Raw genomic sequence first — 11,095 nt, forward strand, 5'->3', positions numbered from 1 at the left:
CACTTTATTCTTTTCTTTAGAAGCAGATCACTCTGTCCAGTCCACCTTCAAGAGAGGACAATTAGGCTCCACACAAGTAATCGCCATGCACCTAATTCTGTGGTCTCTGTTCTCCCTGACCACCGCCTTCTCCTGGCCACTGGGACTCGTCTTAGGTGTCTCCTCACTACGCTACCAAAGGGCTGGGCTCTGGGGTGTTTAGCTCTTTCAGAGGTGCCGTGGGCCCTCAGGAGATCTGTTTTATCCCGTCTTCTCAGCTCTGATACAACTGAGTGACTCTATTCCATGTAAAAGGCAGCTCTGCCTTGGCAGAACCAATCCCTTCCCCCTACTGTGAAGACATAAACTATTTGTAAGACAAAAAATGGGGATGAGGTGTGTGAACAGAATATTTAAAATCTGTGCTGCTCTACGACTCTGGGGCCCAATGCTGTTTTACCTATATACTCGTATTTCTTAGGGAGGTATAAGGGACCTTCAGGGTCAATGGCGACCATTGATTTCCCTGGTGGTCGGTTCCAGAAAAAACAGAGGAGTCAGGAAGGAGTGGATGACCGACCTGCCATCGTGACAGTGACTGGGATGCCGAGGGCTGAGAGCAACAGGGGACCTGGGATCTCTCAGAAAGCTGTGGCGTAGGGGAGTTGGGGTAGGAGGGCAGTACCCACGTTGCTCGTGAACCCACTGGGGCTCTCAGTTGCAAGCAACAGACATTGACAAGGCTGATATGAGCAGAAAATAATTTAAGGGAAGGATATGGGGGCAATCACACAATTTCTGGGAACACTGGTAAACCAGCTTCTCAAAATGAGAAGGAACTGGAAGGCTCTGTGGCCAGAGCAAATCACGGTGCAGACCCTGACACTGTGCCCATCACCATGGACTCGAGACAGCAGCTTGTAACACGGCCCAGAACACCGGACACTGGTGCCACAGTTGCCAGAATCAATCACCATTGCCCTCGCTTCTTGGTGTCACTTGCTCCCAATTCAAAGTCAGGGCAGGTCTGTCTGATTGGCTGAATCTACACCATCTGCCTGTGCCTTATTTGCAAGGGAGCTAGGAAAGCAGGCCTTTTCAGCTTCTGTTGGTGGAGGCGGGCTTCACTTCCCACCAAGATGCAAAGGGTGGGGGAATCTTTACACAAAGGAAAAAGATCCTTATCCAGGCAGCCCCAAATCCTCAGAGGCCCCTTCAGGGAGTAAGAAACCGAGGGTCCAAGATCATTCTTGTAAGAAGTTTGGAGGGGAAGGGAAAGAGAATGGTTAAACTAGGGGAACAGCAAAACCAAAGGACCTTTTCTTTTCTTTTTGGTAAGATTAAGGGGCCTGAGCAGTTTCATAGAAGAAAAATAAGAACGTCTCCTGACAAGACAAAAGTAGCCTACACTCTCTTCTGCCCCTACAGCAGCAGGACAGAACTGTCCAAAGATGAGACCATTGAAGGAACTAGAAGAATATTACTAATGACTCTTCAAACGCCTAAGTTGTCTGTTGTCTTTAATTCACATCTAAATAGATAACATATTCTTCTTTAATTATAATATGGAAATGTCTATGAACAAAATAGATACATTTTTTGGCAAATGCCTGGGAAAGACTGGTCAAGTTCCTCCAAGGTTTAAGCAGCAGCATCTGTTCAGCCAGGGCGTGGTCAGTGTTTGGGGATAGAGGTAAATATCCGCAATCCGTGCATTCCTTTGATTTCTTCTTTTAGCGCCTAAATAAGTAAAATAGCATCACCATTTCTTTCATATTTGACATTGATTACAGTAAGTCTCTCTGAGGGTATTTTTACATATGGAGATATTTGTAGGAGACTTTGCACACGCTTCCTTTAAGCAGTTTTTCCTTTCTTGGAAAACATTTTTTTGTGTTTTTGAGTGAGAATTTAACCTGGCTCAAAAATAAAAAATGCTCTCTGCTTTCTGTAGGCACAGAATGCTCCCTAGAGGCTGTGCCTGTGTGTCTGTGCCAAGGCCACAATCCCTAAGCCTCCGTGGCTAGGTGAAGGAGCAGTCACACTTTCACACGAAAGGCCTGGACCCCTTGAGCTGTGCCTTCTCCCAGCTCTCTTACAGCCCCCTGAGGACTCCCCAACACAGATCATAGTATCTTACAGCTACAGAGGGCCTTAGAGATCACCTGGGTCTGTTTACAGTTGAAGAAACTGAGGTCCTGGTGGGGAACTGACTTGGCCAAATACCCAGCACAGTGATGGGCCTTACCAGACCCCAAGCCAGCTATTGAGTGCTGTGGGTGTCCTAGGACAGAGCACCTGCTATCATACTGGTCGTTCGTGGAAGAGGCAGCCCAGAAGCTGGATAGCTGGGAGTGGAATGGGCAAAGGACAGAGCATTGGGCCCAGGAGTGCCAGGTGAGGAAAAGCTGGGAACATACCACGATTCACCAGGAAAAGCTTGGCTTTGAGGGGAAAGACTAAGGCAGACCACACAGGGGATCGGAAATCTCAGGCTAGGAGGGTGGGACTGGACTCTGGGTAACCAAAGTGCACACTGAAGGGCGGGCTCTGAGCTGGGGACGCTTAGGTGGAGGCACCCTTAGGTGGAGGCACCCTTAGGGGAGGGTGATGTGCACCAGACAGGAAAGAGGCCAGAGAAGGGGAGAGGACAACAGCTATTTACCAAATGTCTTCCACATGCCAGCATGAGGCTGGGCACGTGTGGTCAATACCTCCTGTGATCTTTGCCAAAGAGGAAACTGAGGCTCAGATCCCACTGTGAGGCTGAGAGCCAAGGTGGACCCAGCTGTGTCTCCAACACAAAAGGGAAGTCGGTGCTCACTCTCCTCCCTACGGCTGCTCCCCGGGGAAGGAACAGGACGGATGGGGAAGGAACGCCCGTCACCCGGCATCCCTGGGGCCTGGCCCAAAGCAAATGCCAGTGATTACTTCAGAAGAGAAACCTGGTCAAGCGTGGGAGCGGGGAGGGGCTGGGCTACAAGCAGGGTCTCAGAGGAACAGTGCGTTTGCTTCTGAGGGTGGAGCAGGTGTGAGTCGTGGCGGCAGGGGCACCCAGTCCCCAGGGAATCCAGGAGGGACTGTCTGATGAGAAGCGGATTCCAGCATCAGATGAACCAGAAGGCCTTTCCTGGCCCTTTTGGGCCTGAGAGTCTCAATTCTACTAGGGTGACCAGGCAAGATCAACGAGGGAAGCTTCACCCTGGCCCAGGAGCACCAGGTCCCCCACCTGACAGCCTGGGCATCCAGTGCACCTGGATGGAGCACCTCCCCCCACTCTCACACGCTCCCCAAGAACCTACTTCCTCAGCACTCGGGGAACAGAACCTATTGCTTTCTCCTCCACTCCACTTCCAATCGCCCTCCTCCTATGTGGAGTGCCTGTCAGACCCTGATTCCCAGCACCTCTAAAAGATGAGCCACTTACTCCAGGTTCCAGCTCAGATGCCTACAGGCCAACAGGCTTGCTCTTAAAGACATTTTATTTCGCATCTCCCACAGCCAACACCCGCAAATGTAATCCTCTGAAAATGCCCATGAGCACATCAGTACCTTGAGACACACACATTAGAGCCCTCCCAGCTTTCTGTGGCTAATGGGGCCACTGCTCAAGCTGAAGGTCAAGCTCGGAACGTCCTTCCTTCCCTGCCAACCCAGCTCCGGGAGCTGTGGGTGCCTGGCTATAGGACCACTGGACCTGCTCCAGGACCAGCAGTGCTTGTGTGGGCAAAGGAGCCGCTATGGTATCCCAGGGTAAAAGTACACCAATGCCAGGAGGAAATGGAACACCTTTTAGGCACTGAATGTGTAATTTCTCTGTAAGCCAATCACCAAGCCCAGGCCAGGTCTCCTAACTGTTTGCAAACTCAACAAGTACCGATTGAGCCCCTTTATGTGCCAGACCCATTGTTAGCTGTAGGGGACGCAGCTGTGAACAAAAGGCCCAGCCTGCACAGTCAGCTTTAGGGCGATGGCACACAGCGGGCAGGGTGCTCCAGCTACAACGGTAGGGGGGAAGAACACGCTCTGCAGGGGCCCTGAGGAAACCCTGAGAACAGGATGATGTAGGTGACCTTCCCCCAAACCGCAGGAACTGCTGCCCTCCCCCGGGACTTGGTGTAGGTTCCGCCCAGTGTTATAGATGATGATGATGACAGTGGCGGCAGCTGACATTTATTGAGGGCTTACTATGTGTCAAGCACTGTTCTCAGTGCTCTACTTCATCACTAATCCTCAAAACAGCCCTTTGAGGCAAGTACTGTTCCTCTCCCCATGTTACAGATTAGGAAACTGAGGCACAGGGAGGTTGAGTAACTTGCTCAAGGTCACAGAGCTGGAAAATAGCAGAGCCAATGCTTGAAATGTGCAGAGTCTGACTCCTGAACCTACATCCGTAACCACTTGTAACTGTGGCTTCAAGGCAGGGGATGCACTCAAATTAACAGCACCCCTAGGAGTCCAATTGTACCAGGTGGCCTGAACAAAACCCAGTCCCGTCAGGTGGGGATGATCTGGGCCAGTCACATCTTCTCTATCTTGTCTTTGGCCTTGACTCCAATCCCTGAGATCACGTGGGGCTAGAAGCTGTTCCCCACCAGACTGCCTAGGCAAACCACCAGCACACCTTCGGTGCCCACATGCCAGTGAAGGGCTGGGCTCCATGAGGATCCGAAGATGGATCCAGAAGAGAACCAGCCCACACAAGGCTGACATGGCCAAGGGACAGAAGGCAAGGATGTAAATATCCAGGACACAAGGCAGAAAATGCTGGAGTTAGAGGGTGGAGGGCGTTCTTCCCCGCCAGGCAGGTAGGAAGGCAGCATTTGAGCTGGGAGGAGGGAAGAAGGGAACCCTGCAGGAGGCCCAATCTGGACAAACGTCCAGATGCACAGAGACCAATAGGCAGGGGCTGAGGAAGGGTGTGTGCCAAGAAGGGTGGGGGAGGCCTGGAATAGCAATCTGGGACACTTGAACTCGATGTATGCGGGGTCACAGAAAGACTCTCATGGCAAAAGCTGTGCTTTACAAAAGTTAAATTAGTTCACAATGTTCAAGACCTTCCAGAATGATGTCAAACACCTCTGCTAAAAGGAGTGAGTTTATAGACAGGCCCAGGGGTCAAGGCTGGTATTAATTCCAAGTAAAATAAGTGTAGATAATGAATAAACTTGGCTTTGTCTCATTAAATCTGATGCTTCAGACCCCTATTGCCTGTCACTGGGTCGGGGGCAACTGGAGCAATTCTTAATCATGCTGTGCCTCAATTTACCCATATGTAAAGCAGTCCTAAAGAGAAGCTAAAAAAAAATCTTCAAATTTAAAAAAAGTATCTTTTAGTACTCTTGCATTTACAAACACTATTCAATATGTGATAATAATGGTAACATTATACCAAAAAAAAAAAAATGCAATATAACTATCTATTGGGTGGCTTGTTTTCAATTTTGAAAAAATTCATACTTGCCCACAATCATATTCCAGATAGTTTCAGATTATATTTTTCTCAGGTCTTAAGTCCTGTTTGCATGACTGTGGCATTGCATTATTCATCAGTCCTATGCTGATATAATACCATCCCCACTTGGCAGGCCCTTTTGGAGGCTGGAGACGTGGCAAAGGAGCGTTATTGCCTCTACTAACCTGATTTACCATCTGGTGCTGTTGCACAGTCCTCTTCTCCTTAAATTCTTCTGACTCTATCTGGATCTCATACATTGCCCCGCAGCCTCCTGAAATAAATGCAATTTGAAAGTGTTTCAATCACTAAGTTAGGGCAGCCACAGTTCCACGTGTCCTTAAAGTACCACACAATCTCAAGAAGGTTGAACATTATTATTCAGCAGAAAGTTGCTAAGACTGTTAGAAAAAGATCATGGCTTACAATCTGACCACATACTCTTGCTGGCAGGCTGCCCTGATCCAAAATGTGTTCTTCCTTTTGCAAGGCAGTTGCACCAACAGGACTATTACTTGTGGGGTAGGAAAGATAAGGCACAAAGCATGAAAAACCTAGGAAATGTAGGTTTTCCTACTATTTTACTAAGCCGGCAAATGCCATGGAAGAGGTTGGGAGGGACTGAATTTCAGTGTTCCACCTTCAAAAAATAATAGCAATTGGGTTTTGTGATTTTGTTAAAGATTATTATTTTTTTATTGGGAAACAGTGTTGGGGAATTGGGGAAGGGGAACATTGTGTTTTTTCAGGACCCATCAGCTCCAAGTCAAGTTGTCGTCCCTCAATCTTAGTTGTGGAGGGCACGGCTCAGTTCTAAGTCCAGTCACCATTTTCAATCTAGTTGCAGGGGGCGCAGCCCACTACCCCATGCGGAAATCGAACCGGCGACCTTGTTGTTAGGAGCACGTGCTTTCACCAGCTGAGCCATCCAGCTGCCAGTTGGCAACTCAGCGGCAGCTCAGCTTGGGCGCAGCTCACTGGCCCATGTGGGAATCGAACCGGCAACCCTGTTGCTCAGAGCTCACACTGAACCAACTGAGCCACCCAGCCACCGTTCGGGTTTTCTTTTACAGTGCAAAAATACATGAAAATTTGGTTTGAAAACTGTGGAATACTATCCAAAACAAAAGAAAGGAACAAGGAAGTGTGGTAGAGACAGGGACACAGCATTATAACCAAAACTGTAGACATGCAGGTCATGGAGCTGCTGGGCTCTCTCTAGCACCTCCTGCTCTATAAGCAACACTGAGTGTTTCATCGTAGGCTTTCGCAGGGAGAGAGCAGCTATCTGGTGAAGCTCTCAAGGCTGAGCTTGTGGTGGACTCATCCAGCCCCTTACCAAGCTCTGTCTCCACATGGCCAGAGAGCTAATGCTGATGACTGATGATAAAGCGTGCAGCCCTAGCATAAAACAACCTGGGCAAGAAAGAAAATGTCCTCTGTGCTGTTAACACCAGGCCACTGGATGAGAAGTTCTTTGTCACGCTTCTCATATGGGCTCTAGGAGTCAGTCCAAGCTTTGGTTAAATCAAGTTTCCCGGCCTCAGTTCCCTTTCTGCACGCGGTCTAGGCCTGGGCAGAGTCAGACAGGAGGTCAAGTTCCAGTTCTGCCATACCTGGGCCTGGGGCAGGTACAGGACTGGTGACATCAAGGCCTCAGCATTGCCCTGAGATCCCTGCAGAGTGCTCACCTCCACCTACCATTCTAAAAGATCTTTAGATTGATTCATTTCCTCTAGTTCTGGGGTTGGCAAATTGCGGCTCGTGAGCCATATGTGGCTCTTTGGGTACATTCCATCTCAAAAGTTTGCTGACCCCTGGAAGAGCCAATCCTGTCCCTCACAACAATTTAAAAATTATTCAAGAGCCATAAATATATTTTTACATAATCACCATTATGTGAATAATACCCTTTAAAATTTTTATAAATGAAACTATGATAGTTTTATTCTCATTTTCAGTTTTACTTCAGAGCCTGGGGCTCAGGAGCCGCAGTTTGCTGACCCCTGGCGGCTCTTCCATCTCAAAAGTTTGCCGACCCCTGCTCTAGTTTCTGGAATAAAAACGACTTTCTAAACCTCCCAAGCCTTGTAAATGTTATGTTCTCAGAAGCCAGTGAGCCATTGTGACAATGCAGGATGGCAAAGGCCGCTTCTGGGTGTGGGGAGTCAGGTGGACGCCCATGGCCAAGCTGTTCACGGGTGTGTCTGGATAAAGGCCCAATCTTCCCCATCCTGTGGGTGCACAAGGTGATGCCCCGCCTGCTGCTGACACACGGCCAGCCTGAGCTTCTGAGGTGCCAGTGGCCATCTGAGAAAGGAGGACCTGGCCGGGATAGGACTCTAGGCCCAGGCCAGAGTCTGCCCTGAGTCCTGGTTCTGGTTCTGCCACCTCCTCCCTGTGAGGGACTGGGCAGATTCTTCAGCCTCCCTGGGCTCAGCTCCTCATGTGGAAAGTGAGGCAGTTACTTTCCTCAAAAGGACAAATTCCTCCTGGGGGCCACTCTAGCTCTGACCTTCAAGGGTGTCAGAAGAATGTGGAGAAACTTTTGGAAAACCCACCCATCTCGCAGTGGACCAGAGCCCCGAGGTGACTGAGAGGGACCTTGTCTCCACACATAGTTTCCCTCAGTGTTTCTGTATCCCCACTTCCACATCTGCCTAAAAGCCACACATATTGAGAAGCCGTGATGGCAAGTTCTTTCCGCCAAGTCCCCTGCCCTCTGCCCCTCCAGAGGGCAAAATTCTACTTAACTCCATGGGAAAGATGAGAGAAAAACCTTACCTGAAATGTCAGTGACTTTGATAGCTGTAGCTCGAGGAAACTTTTCTTGGAGAATCTGGGTCACTTTGAGCTCCCCATCAGTCTGCGAGGCAAACATCCGCTGGACACAGTGGAGAGGAGGAAGCTGCCACAGAACAGAGTCGTGGCTGAGCAAGATGACGCTGCCCCAGGCTGGCCGGGCCACTGTGCAGGCCCCACCTGTCACTCCCCTGCAAGGCAGGGCCAGCAGGCCATGGGCTAAGTCAGAGGGGCTGCATGCGTGGTGTCAGATCTCCTTTTAAGCTCCCCAGGATGCAGAATAAACTTTCTTGGGGTGGGGTAGGGGGATTGTAAATAACTCACTTTTCACTCTAGAGACAAGGCCCCAAACCTTATTCAGTAGATGTTTAACTTGCCATGATAATGCCGTGAGAAAGATACTATTATGGTGGCAGTTTTATAGGTGAGGAAACTGAGGCATTAAATAACATGCCCAAGGCAGGATCAGTTAAGAACATGCAGAGCTGGGAGGAGCTGGGCAGCCTGCCTCGGATGTGCCCTGCTGGATCAGTGTACCACTGACCGTGCACTGGTGGGGCCAGATGTCACCCACCCTTTAGGCCTGAATAACATTCCAGTCTCTCCAGTGGAATACGACCTTGTGGCCTACTGCCCAAGAAGCCAGCTACTCTTTGCAACATGTACTAATTCTCACCGGGAAGAGGAAGCAGAATTCTATTAAACCACCTGAAGGAGGAACATGTTTAGATTATTTGCCATTGGCAACCACTCTTTCTTCCACCCCCAATGGCTACCACAGGGAGCCAGTGCTTCTGAGAGGAACATGTCTCAACCCTTAGGGGTGAAGGGGCAGAAAAGCAGGTCAGCAGCCGCTTGGCTAGGTTGACACTGAAAAGGGAGACTGAAAACAGAGCATGGTAGGCCTTGAATGTCAGGCTAAAGATTTTGGACTTAGTTAAACAGACGTCTTAAAGCTAGTGCATTTTGACACCAGGTTAAGAGGCATTACAAAGACAGTAGCACCAGCTTGGGTCCCTGATTGGAGGAGGACAGTAGGTGGAACACCAGCACTGTTCATGGAGTGCTGGTGCTGAAGGTACCTCCCCTTTATCCTCAGTCCTGCCCATCCTCAAGCCCTTCCCCATGGCCCAGGGCAGGGTCCTACGTTATAGAACCTTGGAGCACTTTCTTTAAAATGATCTGGGTACTGGCTCTTTCACCAACTGGTCTCAGAGGTCAAGACTGAGTCTGTCCTGTTACTGCAGCCTTCCAGAGTTGAGCCCAGGGCAGGCCCTCAGGAAAACGGGGGATGAATGGATGGATGAATGGATGGATGGATGGATGGATGAACGGACAGACGAACCAGCAGGGGAAGAGGGGAAGAACCACACAATTCAGGACATGCCTACTGGGCACCCACAAAGAAGTCTGACAAGCAGTTGAAATGCAGGTCAGGAGAAAGGTCTGAACTTAGACTCTCTGAGTGTTGTGCGGAGGGAGAGAAACTTGATGTTGTGGACCTGGGTAAGACTAGGGTGTGGATTGGGGTGAAGCCTTTTCTGAGGACAGCACCTGGAGGGGCAAAGGCAGGTGGCAGGCAGAAGCATAATCACTAAGAGGTGAGGGTGGTTAGCATTGCAGATTCCTCAGGAGAAGCCTTTATTTCATCTTAGCAGATCTGTGGGCAGGGGCCTTTAAATCGGCCATCTACTGACAAAATCCCCAGATGCCGCTGGTCCACGCTGAAAGTCACCAATAGAACTGTTTTGGGGAGGCAGGTTCAAGACCATTACGGGAGAAGGAAGAGTGTGAGAGGAAAGAAAAGAAATGGATCAAGTGAGGAAAGGATGAATAAAAAAGGGGGAGAGAAAATTAGGAGAGCGCGTGGTGCATGCCCTCTGCTGGGCTTCGATAATGGGTGTGTGGGATTTGGGGAAGGTCAAGGTTAAGGAGGCCCGGAGGACGTTCCCAGAGCCCAGACCCCGCCACTGCGCCCGGGCACCCACGCCGTGACTCTGGGCTAGGACTCCTGTCTTCGGCTTGATAGGTCAACAGTACTTTTTCCGTGCCCTCTGTATTATGGCTGTTTAGGTGTCTGTTCCCCTCGCCTCGACCTCCACCGGGCTAAGGAGGTCCCCCAGCGCGCCCGGGCCTGACACTTCTCCGAATGCGGGGTGCCCAGTCCCACTGAATGAACAAATCAACGATAGAATAAATGAAAGAAAGGAAGGGAAGCCCCCCGCCCTGGCCCTGCAGCAGCTCCCACCCCGGGGAGAGCACCCGGTCCGTGCCCGCGCTCACCCCGCGGATCTGGCGGAGCAGAAGCGCTGCCGCGGCCGGGCTCCACGCCGCCATGCCCGGCCGACGCTACCCGCCGCCCGAGGTCGCCGTGTGACCCGAAAGGTGCGGAGCCCGGGACCAAAAACCGCCACCGTTGGCGAGGCCGCCCCCTGCCGCCCGGAGGCCGCTCCACCCACGCCGGGACGCGCCACCCCGGAACCTGCCGCGCCGCCCGCTCAGGGCCCCCGCCCTCCCCCACACTCGCACCGCGCTGTGCTCCACTCTCCCAACCTCGTTCCTGCCGCGGGTGCTTCCCTCTCGGCTTAGAAACACCGCCCAGGTCCCGGGCCCTCCTATCTAACTTTCCCTCCCCCCAGTGCACCTCGTGCCCTAGGTGGAACTTCACTCCCATTCCCATCCCCTACTTGCAACCTAGCTTCTCAACTGAGGAATTTGGGTTTCTCCCTTCAGAAAAAGGGGAGCCGGCGGAGGGGGGGGGGCGGATTTAAGCAGGGGTGTCTTTCCAGAATTGCGTGTTAGAAAGAGCACCGTGGTTCCTGTGAGGAGGAGGGACTGTAGGGGACTGGAGTTAGAGCC

At 51.1% G+C, this 11,095-nt stretch overlaps 1 protein-coding gene across 1 annotated transcript; it reads right to left on the reverse strand.

Annotated features, from left to right (window-relative positions):
- Positions 1-1,482: 1,482 nt before the first annotated feature.
- Positions 1,483-10,627, reverse strand: BOLA3 (bolA family member 3). The gene is made up of 4 exons (XM_019623520.1): positions 10,520-10,627; positions 8,219-8,342; positions 5,620-5,708; positions 1,483-1,719 (listed from the first exon to the last, which is right to left on the reverse strand). The coding sequence occupies exons 1-4, from the start codon at positions 10,571-10,573 to the stop codon at positions 1,654-1,656; spliced, it is 333 nt and encodes a 110-aa protein (XP_019479065.1). The 5' UTR covers positions 10,574-10,627; the 3' UTR covers positions 1,483-1,653.
- Between the last annotated feature and the right edge of the window lie 468 nt (positions 10,628-11,095).

The sequence above is a fragment of the Hipposideros armiger genome, unplaced genomic scaffold, assembly GCF_001890085.2.
Source record: "Hipposideros armiger isolate ML-2016 unplaced genomic scaffold, ASM189008v1 scaffold_553, whole genome shotgun sequence".
Classification (NCBI taxonomy): Eukaryota; Metazoa; Chordata; class Mammalia; order Chiroptera; family Hipposideridae; genus Hipposideros; species Hipposideros armiger.

Coding starts and splice junctions, on each gene's coding strand:
- BOLA3 (XM_019623520.1), bottom strand. CDS start 10,573: ATGGCGGCGTGGAGCCCGGCCGCGGCAGCGCTTCTGCTCCGCCAGATC. Junction 8,343..10,519: donor TGCTCCGCCAGATCCGCGGG/GTGAGCGCGGGC, acceptor GTTCTGTGGCAG/CTTCCTCCTCTCCACTGTGT. Junction 1,720..5,619: donor AGCACCAGATGGTAAATCAG/GTTAGTAGAGGC, acceptor TTACTTATTTAG/GCGCTAAAAGAAGAAATCAA.